This window comes from Malaya genurostris, chromosome 2 (genome assembly GCF_030247185.1).
Source record: "Malaya genurostris strain Urasoe2022 chromosome 2, Malgen_1.1, whole genome shotgun sequence".
NCBI lineage: Eukaryota > Metazoa > Arthropoda > Insecta > Diptera > Culicidae > Malaya > Malaya genurostris.
Genome location: NC_080571.1, coordinates 9,513,883 through 9,525,990, shown reverse-complemented (window position 1 = coordinate 9,525,990; position 12,108 = coordinate 9,513,883). Strand labels below are relative to the sequence as shown.

At 36.9% G+C, this 12,108-nt stretch overlaps 2 protein-coding genes across 2 annotated transcripts; one reads left to right on the top strand and one right to left on the bottom strand.

Moving 5' to 3' along the window:
- Window positions 1-1,316: 1,316 nt before the first annotated feature.
- On the bottom strand, window positions 1,317-3,157 carry LOC131427794 (DNA-dependent metalloprotease SPRTN-like). The gene is made up of 2 exons (XM_058591307.1): window positions 2,283-3,157; window positions 1,317-2,207 (listed from the first exon to the last, which is right to left on the bottom strand). The coding sequence occupies exons 1-2, from the start codon at window positions 2,862-2,864 to the stop codon at window positions 1,374-1,376; spliced, it is 1,416 nt and encodes a 471-aa protein (XP_058447290.1). The 5' UTR covers window positions 2,865-3,157; the 3' UTR covers window positions 1,317-1,373.
- Window positions 3,158-9,398: 6,241 nt separating this feature from the next.
- LOC131427793 (GATOR complex protein WDR24) lies at window positions 9,399-12,077 on the top strand. Its single transcript, XM_058591306.1, has 3 exons — window positions 9,399-9,601; window positions 9,670-10,226; window positions 10,278-12,077. Exons 1-3 carry the CDS (start codon window positions 9,496-9,498, stop codon window positions 12,018-12,020), a joined length of 2,406 nt encoding a protein of 801 aa, XP_058447289.1. The 5' UTR covers window positions 9,399-9,495; the 3' UTR covers window positions 12,021-12,077.
- The last annotated feature ends 31 nt before the right edge of the window (window positions 12,078-12,108 follow it).

Genomic DNA, 12,108 nt, shown 5'->3' with positions numbered 1-12,108 from the left:
AAAAAGACAACAAAGAATACAAAGCAATAACCGATTTTCTTAAAGCCATAAAAAAAAATGTTTGAGTCAATCAACTTGCCATAAAAAATAAAAAAAATATAGAGAAAAAAAAAATTATTCGATGCGAGTCATAAGCGGCCCTTACACGATCATTAAAAGTGTCATTACTAAAAAGGAATGGCACTTTTAATGATCGTGTAAGGTCTACGAGTTCAGTAATGATGGAATTGTGGATTTTCCATCATTACCAACATTATTTCTTCTTCTTATTTTTTTTGTGGAAGTGATGAATATCTTTAGAACTATACGCGAAAAAATGACAAAGTGTAGATTTAAATTGTTAATATTTCATTAACCTTAACGTTTCAATGGCAAATCAAATTTATTTTCAGCTAAACGAAAATAAAAATATTGCTATTGCTGGAGTAGTTACAAATACTCATCATTAATAATGAACGTGTAATGCTAAAAAGTAATGATGTACAGTAATGCAGTAATGACGAGCGTTTGAGCAGAAGTGACATTACTTAGTAATGACACTTTTAATGATCGTGTAAGGGCCACTATAGATAAACATACTTTGAAATAACGGTAGTGGCTGCAAAGATTTGTATCTTACGGTCGATAAAGATGCATCTAGCAACCCACAAAATTCACAAACTTGGCTTTATGGATCTGAAGGTCTGAGCCAGTAAAAGTCAGAGAGAAAAAAAAACAGCAAAGAAAATAAAAACATATGATTCTTCGTAACAGCTGATCTTAGTTTTATTTGTGTTGTCTTTTGACAGCATAAGTCCATAGTTGTTTCATTTCGCCCAACAACTGATCTTTGATGAATAGCCTGAATAACCAACTCATAATATAATTATATCATTATTTGCGAGGTTATTTTATTTCTTATTGCCAGTATAACCTGCTGTGTCAGCTGTCAAAAGGCCAAATCTGTATAAAATGTTCAAAACGACGTATGTAACGATGAGAGATTCTCTTTGTTTACTTTCTCTTTTAATTATTACGGCACTCTTAGCAATCCTTCTCTCCAATCATTCACCGATAATAACAACTAAAGCTATCATCTTTTAATCTGCTCTGGAGAAGTTACCGAAAAAAGCAGGAATTTTTCGCAATAATCGAAAGAGAAAGTAAACAAAGAGAATCTCTCATTGTTACATACGTCGTTTTGAACATTTTATACAGAAATTATTGCTATGATGTGTAAAGAATAATATGATCGATATGATGATATGGACGAATGTGATTTTTATTAAGTGAGATTCAATTCTTTTAGATAATAAAAAAAATTATATTAAACTTCTACAATTTATAAACCACTTAATAACGGAAAGCTTAAGAACAATATTACAAACATGAGTCTACATGAAACGTTTCCTTTTTATACGTTGATAATCTCCAATAGTAGAGAATGCTCCTAGACGTTTATCTTTGAAATTCGAAGACGATTCCAAATTGTGCAAGTTCGCACGATGCTCATGCAAACCGTTTTGAACAACCATACCACCAGGCCTTTTCCAGCTGACTCGCTGAGTAATTCCTTTGCACCCATCTATGTGATTTGCGAATAATTTTCTCTTGATACGATCCTGACAGATGGGACATTGCATATCGTAGCAATCCTTAGTCAATGCAACTGATTGATGAAAACTTTGAATGAATTTATCAGCTGCTTTGGTATCTTCGTTACTGCATCCTTCATCATCTAGGGCAACTGTTTCGGCCATGGTTGGCATAAACTGTGGTTTATCACTGGTCAAATCAATAGATTCCTTCGGCAGTAGCGAGGTTTTGAAACGACCTCGTATGTTTTCCCGTTTCGGTCTCATATACTTGACATTCACGGCAAATCGAGTAGATACCTCACCGTCTAAAACTTTACTCATTTCATAAATTTTATAGAATGTGCCACCGCAATCCTCAGCATGCGTCTTCCACCATTCGTTTTGCAGACCAGGATCTCCTTCTGTAGATCGAACAATGCCGTAGAATGGTTTGTAATTGTGACAGATCCCAGTGCAACGATACCATTGCGTGCGACATTGAGTGTTGATGTTTGTCATTCGATGACTGAATGATATATTTGTTTGAAGCTGTCGATTAAGGAAAAGCATAATTTTTCGAAAATTTGATCCGTGTCCATTGTTGGATTCTTTGACCGCTTCTAGCTTTAGAAAAGCATGTATCATTTCGTGCTGAAATAATTGTTAGAAAGTTTAAGAATTGAGTTTCAAATTATATTTTCGCTTACGAACGAATTGACATCTTACCAACAATATGCTAATTATTTCAATTCTAGGTCTAAGTGTTAGAAGCGCTTCGTTCAAAGCTATTGTATATCTTCCTTCGGAATCGTTGAAATTTCTATTGGTGCATTCGCTTCCGATTCCATGACTCCAAATGACAGAAAATTGTTTTGCCTTAAACCGCGACGAAAACAGAACTTCATCTAACCTTTGAAAAATTGCCATAATATCGGGTACCGGTTCTATAAATTTCCACTCAAAATTATTGTCCGGATCTACGTAGGTTTGCAATTCCTCAATGAAATATTCGTCAGCGTTTAGGTCAGTTCGCTCTGCTCGGAACAACTTTACCTCGGGGATGTTGTCGTTTGATTCTTTTTTTACAGTTGGAAGCGAACCATTTTTTTCAGGAATATTCACGGCAAAGAAAACATCGTCGTCATTATCGGACAGTTCAACAACGCTCCGTGAGTTTTCAAATGCTGAAACCAGCTGACATTCCGATGTATCTTCATCGGAACTGACTTCCACCAGCTCTCGGTCAAACTGATCCTGTAGCTGGCGAGCAAGTAGAAAATCCGAATTTTCTGAATCAATCTCCTCCATTTTCACAAACGAAATAGTAAACGAAATAGTAATCAGCTAGCGCGCGTGCAAAACATTTGACGTTCTAAAAAATGTTGATCGAGTATCGACCATCGTTGCCAGGTATACCGATTTCTCGGTATTTATACAGATATTCGACCACGAAATCACGCGTTTTTTTTAGAACGGCCTATAAGCAACCTGTCAACTTCCACTTACGAAAGAAATTCCAAGCGAGCTATGAAAGATAGAGTATTAAATTTAAGACCAGACGAAAGAGAAAACTTTTTCCTGCCGTTTACTATTATGACTTACTCTCAGCGAGTGCCGAGTCATTCGGAAATACTCTTCATAGTGAATGTTGATGAATGGCTTATTGGCCGTTATAAAAAAAATCGCGTGATATGTACTCACAAAATACCGATAATTCACGGATGGTACAGATATATACCGATTTTCGGTTTGATAGACATAGGAAAAGGTTGTTTTTTTTGCTCGCCAAAATGAGCTCTGGTGACATTTTCCTGGTACTTATGTTACCGGATTTTGATACCGATATGGTACCGATAGATTTTTGCGCCGAATACAGATTTTTGGAAAAATGACCTGGCAACGCTGGTATCGACTGCTGTTTTACTTGCTACCCAAAAATGCTTCATATGTAAATAGGACAAAACGATTCAATATGTTGTATGTATTTCACCACGGTTCTGAATCAGGGCGCAAAGGAAGATAGACTAAAGTAAAGATAGACTTCAAATATCCATATTTCGTATCTGCTCTTTTTAATATTTAATATTCTTAAGTCGTAGCATGTAATCGAGATTGACAGAAATATCCGGGGAACTCATGAATAATTTATTGAGTATGCATTCCTGTTTGGCTTTTTGCGTCTTTTAGTTCTTCCATCTTGTTGTAATAGATTAGCAGTGGTCTAAATGTGGTTAAGCTAATCTATCCGCATTTTTAAAGTTGGTACATGTACAATCTGAACTTACAGGAAAAAGCGAAATATCCTACCGAAAAAAGAGAAAATGAAATAAGTATTCAATATACATATCAATATTTATCTCAGATACAGATCTGGTTGAGTAATTGGCCGTTCTCCAGGACCACCATTTTCTTTATTTCTTACCAGGAATCAATTGAATGGCAATTTTCAAATTCAGAAGAACTTAATTTGTTTGTTTATTCATATTGCTAGGGTACCTTGGTAACTATTTTGTAGCAACCAGAACAGTGTTGTTTGAAAGTTTTATTTTCATATTTCACAAGGGGTCGCTGTATTTGGGTAACTGGCGGTAAATCACTCACGAACAATTTTTATTTCGTTTTTGTTCGGAGTGTCTGGTCGGGTCGTCGTTTTCACCTTTGCTGAAAATGTCAAAGATTTCAATCGGTATGACAAACGGCCGGCAGTCACGTCTACCTCAGCAATCCTGGTGGATACGATTGTATCGTTTAATGTATAGTGGTTTTCAGCTTGACATAGAATGCGACGGAATCGTCGCAGGATTGCGAAATAATGAGCGTCAGAACCACTGATGCCAGGTTTGCGGATTGATATGTAAATTTGAAATTTCGTTTGTTAGCAGACTTTGCAATTAAGCCGACTTTTTTGCAGATTTTCGAATTTTTTATAAACAATCATCCATTTTAATGACTTTTGCTATTACTGTAGGGTTTTCGTTTGGTTTTTTCGTCATACTTCTAAACATTGAGGTCGCATAGGACCATTTCTAATACGCAGACGCCTAAAATTTCACCTGGCATCGCTGCCAGAAAATTGGACAGTTTTTTTAACCCCTTCGCTGTCTGTTGCATTGAAATTAACTAGCATTAGAGCCAAAAGAAAAATTAATCGGCTGTTGGATTGAGGCCAATTGCATTTTCAACTGGTAAAATTCCTTAGCGACAATTGTTATTTCATCGAAAGCATCAACAAATGTATATCTGTCAAAGACGACCAACCTTTTAGAGTAGACAAATAGCACAATCGATTAAAGCACGAGGTTTTGAAAACCAAGGCGTCGATTAATACAAAATATAAATGAAAAGGGTACATACTAAGCACAAAATAATAATTACGTACGATTCAGACGATCCGTCTTTTTTTGTCACAGTCAATCTCCGTCACTGGCACCGTCAACATTAATTACATGCATTCTTATGGAGCCATTCACACGTAACGTCACCGTCACGGAAAGTCTTGACGGACGGAGCGTGTGAACGTTCCGGTAAAGAAAGTATTAAACTAATTTTGACGGAAGCTGACGTTTCGGTGACGGTGACGGAAGGAGGCGGATCGTCTGAATCGTACATTATGTCAAATAAATAGCACACGCTTAAAAAATCCGTGCAAGTTAAAGCCATAATCATACGCATTATCAATATTAATTAATTATGACTGCAGTTTTCTTAATAATTAGTTGTTGTAACGGTCAATTTAAAAAATATTTTTTTCTGGCTTGTGGTCTCGAAGGGGTTGAATCGATGCGAATGACAGTTTCGCTATCTTTGCGGCATTTTGTCGCTATCTTATCGCATCGCAATCTTTTCTAGCCGACAGTGAAAATCACTATATATGTCTGGTAACGGCGAGACAGCTGGATACCAGAATGGCTGCCAGCCATATTGTGCCCGCTGGCAGTCGTTATTCAGCCGTCTGGCAGCCAAGCCAATGCGGGTAATAGCGGGCCTTATACGAGAATTTTTTTTGTCATTTCAATGATTGTAAGATGACTAAGTAATGATATTTCAAATTTGCATAGAAAACTCGTTATTACTGCAAATGACGTTCATTAAAATGATATTATTTTTTAGTAATGACACTTTTAATGATCGTGTAAGGTCCGCTAATGTCGTTTTCTTTGGATTTTGCACGCTCTTCCATCATAACTCATGGCATAAATAAAATAAACCTAGATTCCTAAGTGTAATAGTGCTGTAGTTGAACCACAGACTAACAGACAGGAAACTCAAATTGGATTCTCCAATCATTTTAACGGTCATTTCGAATATTCCTTTATTTGGGACAGTACTCACATGTGTCATGATGGCGCCACGTTACCCTATCAAAAACATCCTGTCTGTTGTCGTGACTGTGTTTATTTTTTTCATTTACCAACAGAGTTGCTATTCATACAGAATTACCTGTAATGTATTGATTTGTATACGTCCATGCGAATTTCATGCAGGATACAGATTTAATACATTTTGCAAAACTATATACATAATTGTGCCTACTTCTCATCCTCCAACGCAATACAATATCGAACCCATTTTGTTACAATATTTACTTACTTCTGGTCTGCCCCCACTTAATTTCGGGTGAAAACTACCAACACAATAAAAAATAGTCTAGATGAATAACGTTGTATTTGACTCAACGAGATTTCAGATTTCAATCTAAATGAGGACCACTCTAGTAACTTTTTTCATAAAAAGGAGCGCCTCTTGATTACAAACAACTTTTGTGAAGACACCAACTACAAAAAAAACTAATATTTAGTAGTGAAAATATTTTTGTCACGCTAATTTCCTTTTCCGGACTATTGAGGTTTCTATGCCCGGTGAAAAATGAATGGCGGCCCTACTAAAAATGGGTGGCCAACACGTTTCCTGATGAAAACAAAACAATATGTAAAAGCGATTCACACGCAGCATCAAGCGACTATTACCTGCATGGAACGATTACGGAACAACATAATTTGTAAGCAATTCATATGAAAGGACACTACGTCAAGTTCACGGAACATTTTAACGTCGGATACGTGAGCAATATTCGGCTAAAAAAATTAATAAATTAATCTGGACGTCGACCGAAGTTGATTGATCGTTTGAATCGTGTTTAATGCATGCGTTTCCTGATGAAAACAAACCAATCTCATTTGCATTTGTGGTTGTAAGTGAGCTGTCAGAGAACCTAATAGTGCAGTGTGCCAGGTGAAAATCATCAATACAATCAAAAATTGCCTAGATGACTACAAGTTCATTTTTCATCGGACCAATCCAAAAACTAACTAAAAGAAATAAACTTTACAGCTAAGTATATACTACAAAGCAGTAATCAGTTTTATCTACCTGAGAAGCCATTTTTCTTAGCTACGTTAAGAAAAATAAATCATTCCTTTCCAATATCGCTAAAGAAGTTAAATATATAAACGTAATTCCATAATTTATTGCGACGATTCATTTTCAAATATTATGTAAAGCTCGATGAAATCTGGAATCTCTGCAAGAAGCTGATCTTTGTTGACAAACGGGGGGAAGCCAACTAGTAAAAAAAAGTTTATATAACACAAGGGGTGTACCGATAGTAAATAGTTCGCGCAGTGGAACTAGTGTCTCACGAAAATTTAGTTTTAGAAGAATTTACTCATAGTGTCATGTCTGTTAGTCTGTGGTAATAATACTAATGGATTAGGGGAAGCACTCGATATGCAACAAAATGCCACAATTTCCTTCATATTATAACTTGATTTTAATTCTACATACACAAACGTTGTCATAGTTACGATGCATGTGGCGATCAGACGCTTGTTGTTTTGTTCAAAATAATAATTGAACTTAGCCTGACGGTGAACCGATTTCATCGAGGGGTCTTATTCAAATGATTTGACTCATGGTCGAGCCGACGACACGACCTGCCACTCGCTTTAAAAACTGTATCGCAAATTTAACTACCCCTCAGTAACTGATACTGTCAAAACGTAATCGCTTGGAAAGAGGTTGAAACTGGCAACACAAGTTGATAATTTATTGATTTTGAATAGCATAACCATGGTTACTGCATATTGCAGAAATGTAATAAGTAAACAAAACAAACTTCATATCGGGTATTTTTAAAACGATAAATTCAAATGGGTTTGCGGAGTGGAAAATCCTCTTCTTGTGGTAAATTGCAAATGCTCCAGCATCATACCAGTGGATCGATTTGTCATTCGAAATAGCTGACAAAATTCTTTTGTTGGGAAACTTGAAATGGGCCCACTTGCGATTAAACGATAATTGTTGTTTTGGGAATTTACTATACTATACAAGAGTGAGTTATAGAAGTCTTTTTGTGATTTGTATCAATATATTTATATTTATAATCAGCCTCGCACGAAGTTTTCATGTGCCACACAGTAGATTGAGATAAGAATAATGCGGGTTATGAGTGTATTTCCCATTTACAAGCCATAATCAATGATTGTAAGATGACGCAAGGATATCAAATGATATAAAGAGAACAACACCTTGAAAATCTAACAATTTCAATTTTCGAATCAATTTTGGTTGGAATGTACATAATAATCAGTTGTTCGGAGAAAACAGTAGGAAATTGATGAATAAGTGAATGTCGAAATTATACTTTGAATACGAATATTACATTATGAAAATATATTGATAAATAACTCGTTCAATGCTATTTTCAGAAGAAACCAAGTGAGGGAGATACTTTTCTTAAAGAAAAAAGCTATGCAATGAATGTATTTGAATAATAAAAAAATATTTGTTTTGTGTATCCAAATGCTTTCAATTTACATACTTCCCAAATTTTATTTATATACTATATTGCTTATGTAGCAGTTCAGCTTCATTTGTTGTACTGGTCACCACCTGAATAGGTCGACCGGGTTTCACGAGCCCAAGCAACGAACGAATCAAACTTTTCATCCAATTTTCAATTTTAAAATGTTTCACATCTAGACTAATATCTTCAGAAGAAGCAATTTTCCGTTTATTATCGACACCACATTATGTTTCATTTTCATTGCAATCTATTTCGAAAATTCGAGCGTCATCTTTATCACCAGTTTTTTTTTTCTTCCGCCTGATAATATTCTTTTAGTTACGTTTCCAGAGCTTCGATTCTGTATTTGTAGTTCATGTTCAACTTTAGGAGCACTACGAGGAATAGAAATCTCTGTTAGGAACGTAAGGATGGTTAGTTTACATACAAAAAGTTAATGTTTCTCTACTCAGAAAACACAGACACAAAATTTCGGGACTCACCTTCTTTGTGATAATGACTGTTGCATTTCTACATCCATGAGTCGCTATCAGGAATGCCACAAATTTTCCAAAATGTTTGTTTATTTATTCTGTGGATCCTAGGTAACTAGTTCGTAGCAACGAAAACAGTGTTGCTCGAGAAGATTATTTTTATCATTTACAAGGGGTCGCTATTTTTGTGGTAACTGGCGGTAAATCGTTAACGGACAATTTTATTGCTGATTTTTCTTCGAAGTGTCTGGTCGTGTCGTCGGTCGAGCTCTTCTATAAGCTACCCGAAATTATGTCGTTATCTACTCAAACTTTGACTTGATCGTAAAGAATGAGTAGCGAGCTTCGCCAAATTTGCTATGACAACACTTTGGGCAAACTAACATTTACCTAAATTTTGAGGTTCTCTCGTTTCCTAAAAATGGGAAGATGCACTTTAGTTGATTAGCGTGTTTGCAGTTTACAGATATATTCAGATATTACATATATTGTGTGTATTTGTATTAGACGTGTAATCGATCAAACCAAAATCAGCTGGTTTGTATTATCAGTTCTGTCAATTTGCGTTAAGACAGACGATTTTGTTTTATACTAGTTTCACAAACTTTTTTTTAACAAATAGTGTTTTATTTCTATAAAACTACACATTGTTTCAATAAATATGAATGACGATCGAACCTGTTCGATTCGAATTTGTCAGGATGGCCACGCAAATGCCCTGGCATTGAATAGGGAATGCACCCAAATTGCTGTGGCAGGCAGAAGTCGTAAGTATTGTCTAATTGATTTGCTATGAATTGTATTCTAACTTCAAACATAAAACTTCGTTTTGCAGTTCTTAAAGTGTTCTCCATCGAAAACGATGGCTTCACAGAAGTTTGTAATATGCGCGGTGGGAAGAATCAAAATCTCAGCTATTCTTCGAACGATGTCGCCTGGAGTGCACTAGATTCTAATATTTTAGCTACTGCGGCTACTAATGGTGTTGTTTCCGTATGGGACTTGTCTAAATTTGGTCGTCAGAAACAATTGTTGGTTTACAACGAACATGAAAGAACTGCCCATTCTGTAGCTTTCCATGGAACAGAGGCCAATTTCTTGATATCTGGCTCCCAAGACGGCACAATCAAATGTTTCGATTTAAGATCCGACAAAATGGCCATTAATACGTACTTTAGTAATTCTGAAAGTGTGAGAGATGTCAAGTTTAGTCCACATGCACCAAATACGTTTGCGGCCGTATCAGAAAATGGTACGGTTCAGTTGTGGGATATACGGAAGAATGATCGTTGTACATCTCAGTTTACGGCACATAGTGGTCCCATTTATACATGCGATTGGCACCCCCAACAGCATTGGTTGGCTACCGGAAGCAGAGATAAACAAATCAAGGTAAAATGGTTGATTATGAATGTGTTTGGTTTGTAATGCTCTTTGTTATAGATTTGGAATACGAATCCAAAAAATTCCTCACTAGAGAATCCAAAAAATGTTTCATTGGAATATAGCATCCACACGATTGCTGTTGTTGGTCGAGTTCGCTGGCGTCCAGACAAAATGTACCATATCGCAAGCTGTGCTCTCGTTGTAGATTACAGTATATACATTTGGGATGTCCGTCGCCCTTTTATCCCTTATGCATCTTTCAACGAGCATTCAAATGTTACTACAGGAATCGCTTTCAAAGGAAATGATTCCCATATACTGTTATCAACCAGCAAAGATTCTACTATTTATAAACATGTATTCAAGGATGCAGTGCGACCGGCTTGCAAGGCAAATCCGCAAGGAGCCAGTTTTAATTTCAAAGGTGATCTGCTATATGCCTACAAAATGAAACTAGTAGGACCTCCAACTCCTCCGTTAGTACAAAAAACAAGTATTCTGGGGAGTAGACAGAAAACACCTCCTTCGACAGACCAATTTCATCTGGCAAAGTCGAGTTTACACCATTTTTTAACAAAATCACCTGTGCCGAACTCCAAAGATTTAACCAAAACGTCTCTACTAAAGGATTATTATGCTTTGAAGGGTTGTGCTCGTGAATATATGTTGACAGGTGCCACTCTAGCGGAGATATGTGCTCACAATGCGACTATTGCAAAAAAATATGGCAAGACAAATGTTAGTTTTCTGTGGAACTTTATTAGTCAATTGTACGCCTACAGTTCAATGGCTAGTCTCAAGTTGGAACAACGCAACTCCAATGCAAGTCAGAATCATTCGAACCGCTTGATGGCTCAAAATTCTAACCAGTCTAGTACCGGAAGAACTGATGATAAAGTAGGAAGCAATCCCAATCTCGGGAATGCGGCTACAGCATCCACCTGTAACGATGACTTTTTAGATTTTCTGAACCCAAAAAGTGATGTCAGCTCTAACATAGCTAGCAAAGGTCAGCTTCTGTCAGTAGACATCGAACCAAACTGTTGTGATTTTGTGTTTGGTGAAACAGAACTAACATTCGACAATGTTAATTGCATAAAAGGATTTCGGGATGGGTTCCTTTATACCGGACCCCATGATTTGATCAAAGACTATACCTTTCCATCGTCAAATCTGATGAACGCCCATGACCTACATCAAGCACGTCCCAGAAAGGAACCGCGATCAGATAATGCCTCCGAACATTCACCACCACCGAATCCTCCATCATTTTTGAAAATTTCGGACAACAATCCTGTTCATCCTCCGCTCTGGGAGCCTCATCAAGTTCTTGCCGATTGTTTAACTTTGCAGACGGAAATAGGGGACGTTCAGACCTCAACCTGCATTTTGATTGCCCTCGGTGATCGTCGCCATAGTTTACAAATCGATGAAATCATTCACGAAAATTGGCTTCTCTCATACATCGAACTTCTTCATCGCCACCAGCTGTGGAACGAAGCAACTCAAATTATCAATTTGAGCTGGATCCGATCGGTGTCCGATATGAACCAGCAGTCAACTACGATGCACACAAACTGTGGGGATTGTGGGCGACCATTGCTGAATGTGGTCGGGTGGTACTGTTCTAAGTGTCGATCAGCACAGAGCTCAAAGTGCAGTGTTTGCAATGGTGTTGTGCGGGGGCTATACGCCTGGTGCCAGGGCTGCTCTCATGGCGGACATCTGGATCACCTCAAAGGTTGGTTCGCCAACAACCCCAAATGTCCCAAATGTGGTCATTTGTGCGAGTATGAGTAAGGTAAGAACTTTTTTAAATTATATTTTAGAAGTATACTAGAAAGAATTGTAATATAAATGCGAAAAAATCTTAAAGTCGGGTTCTATT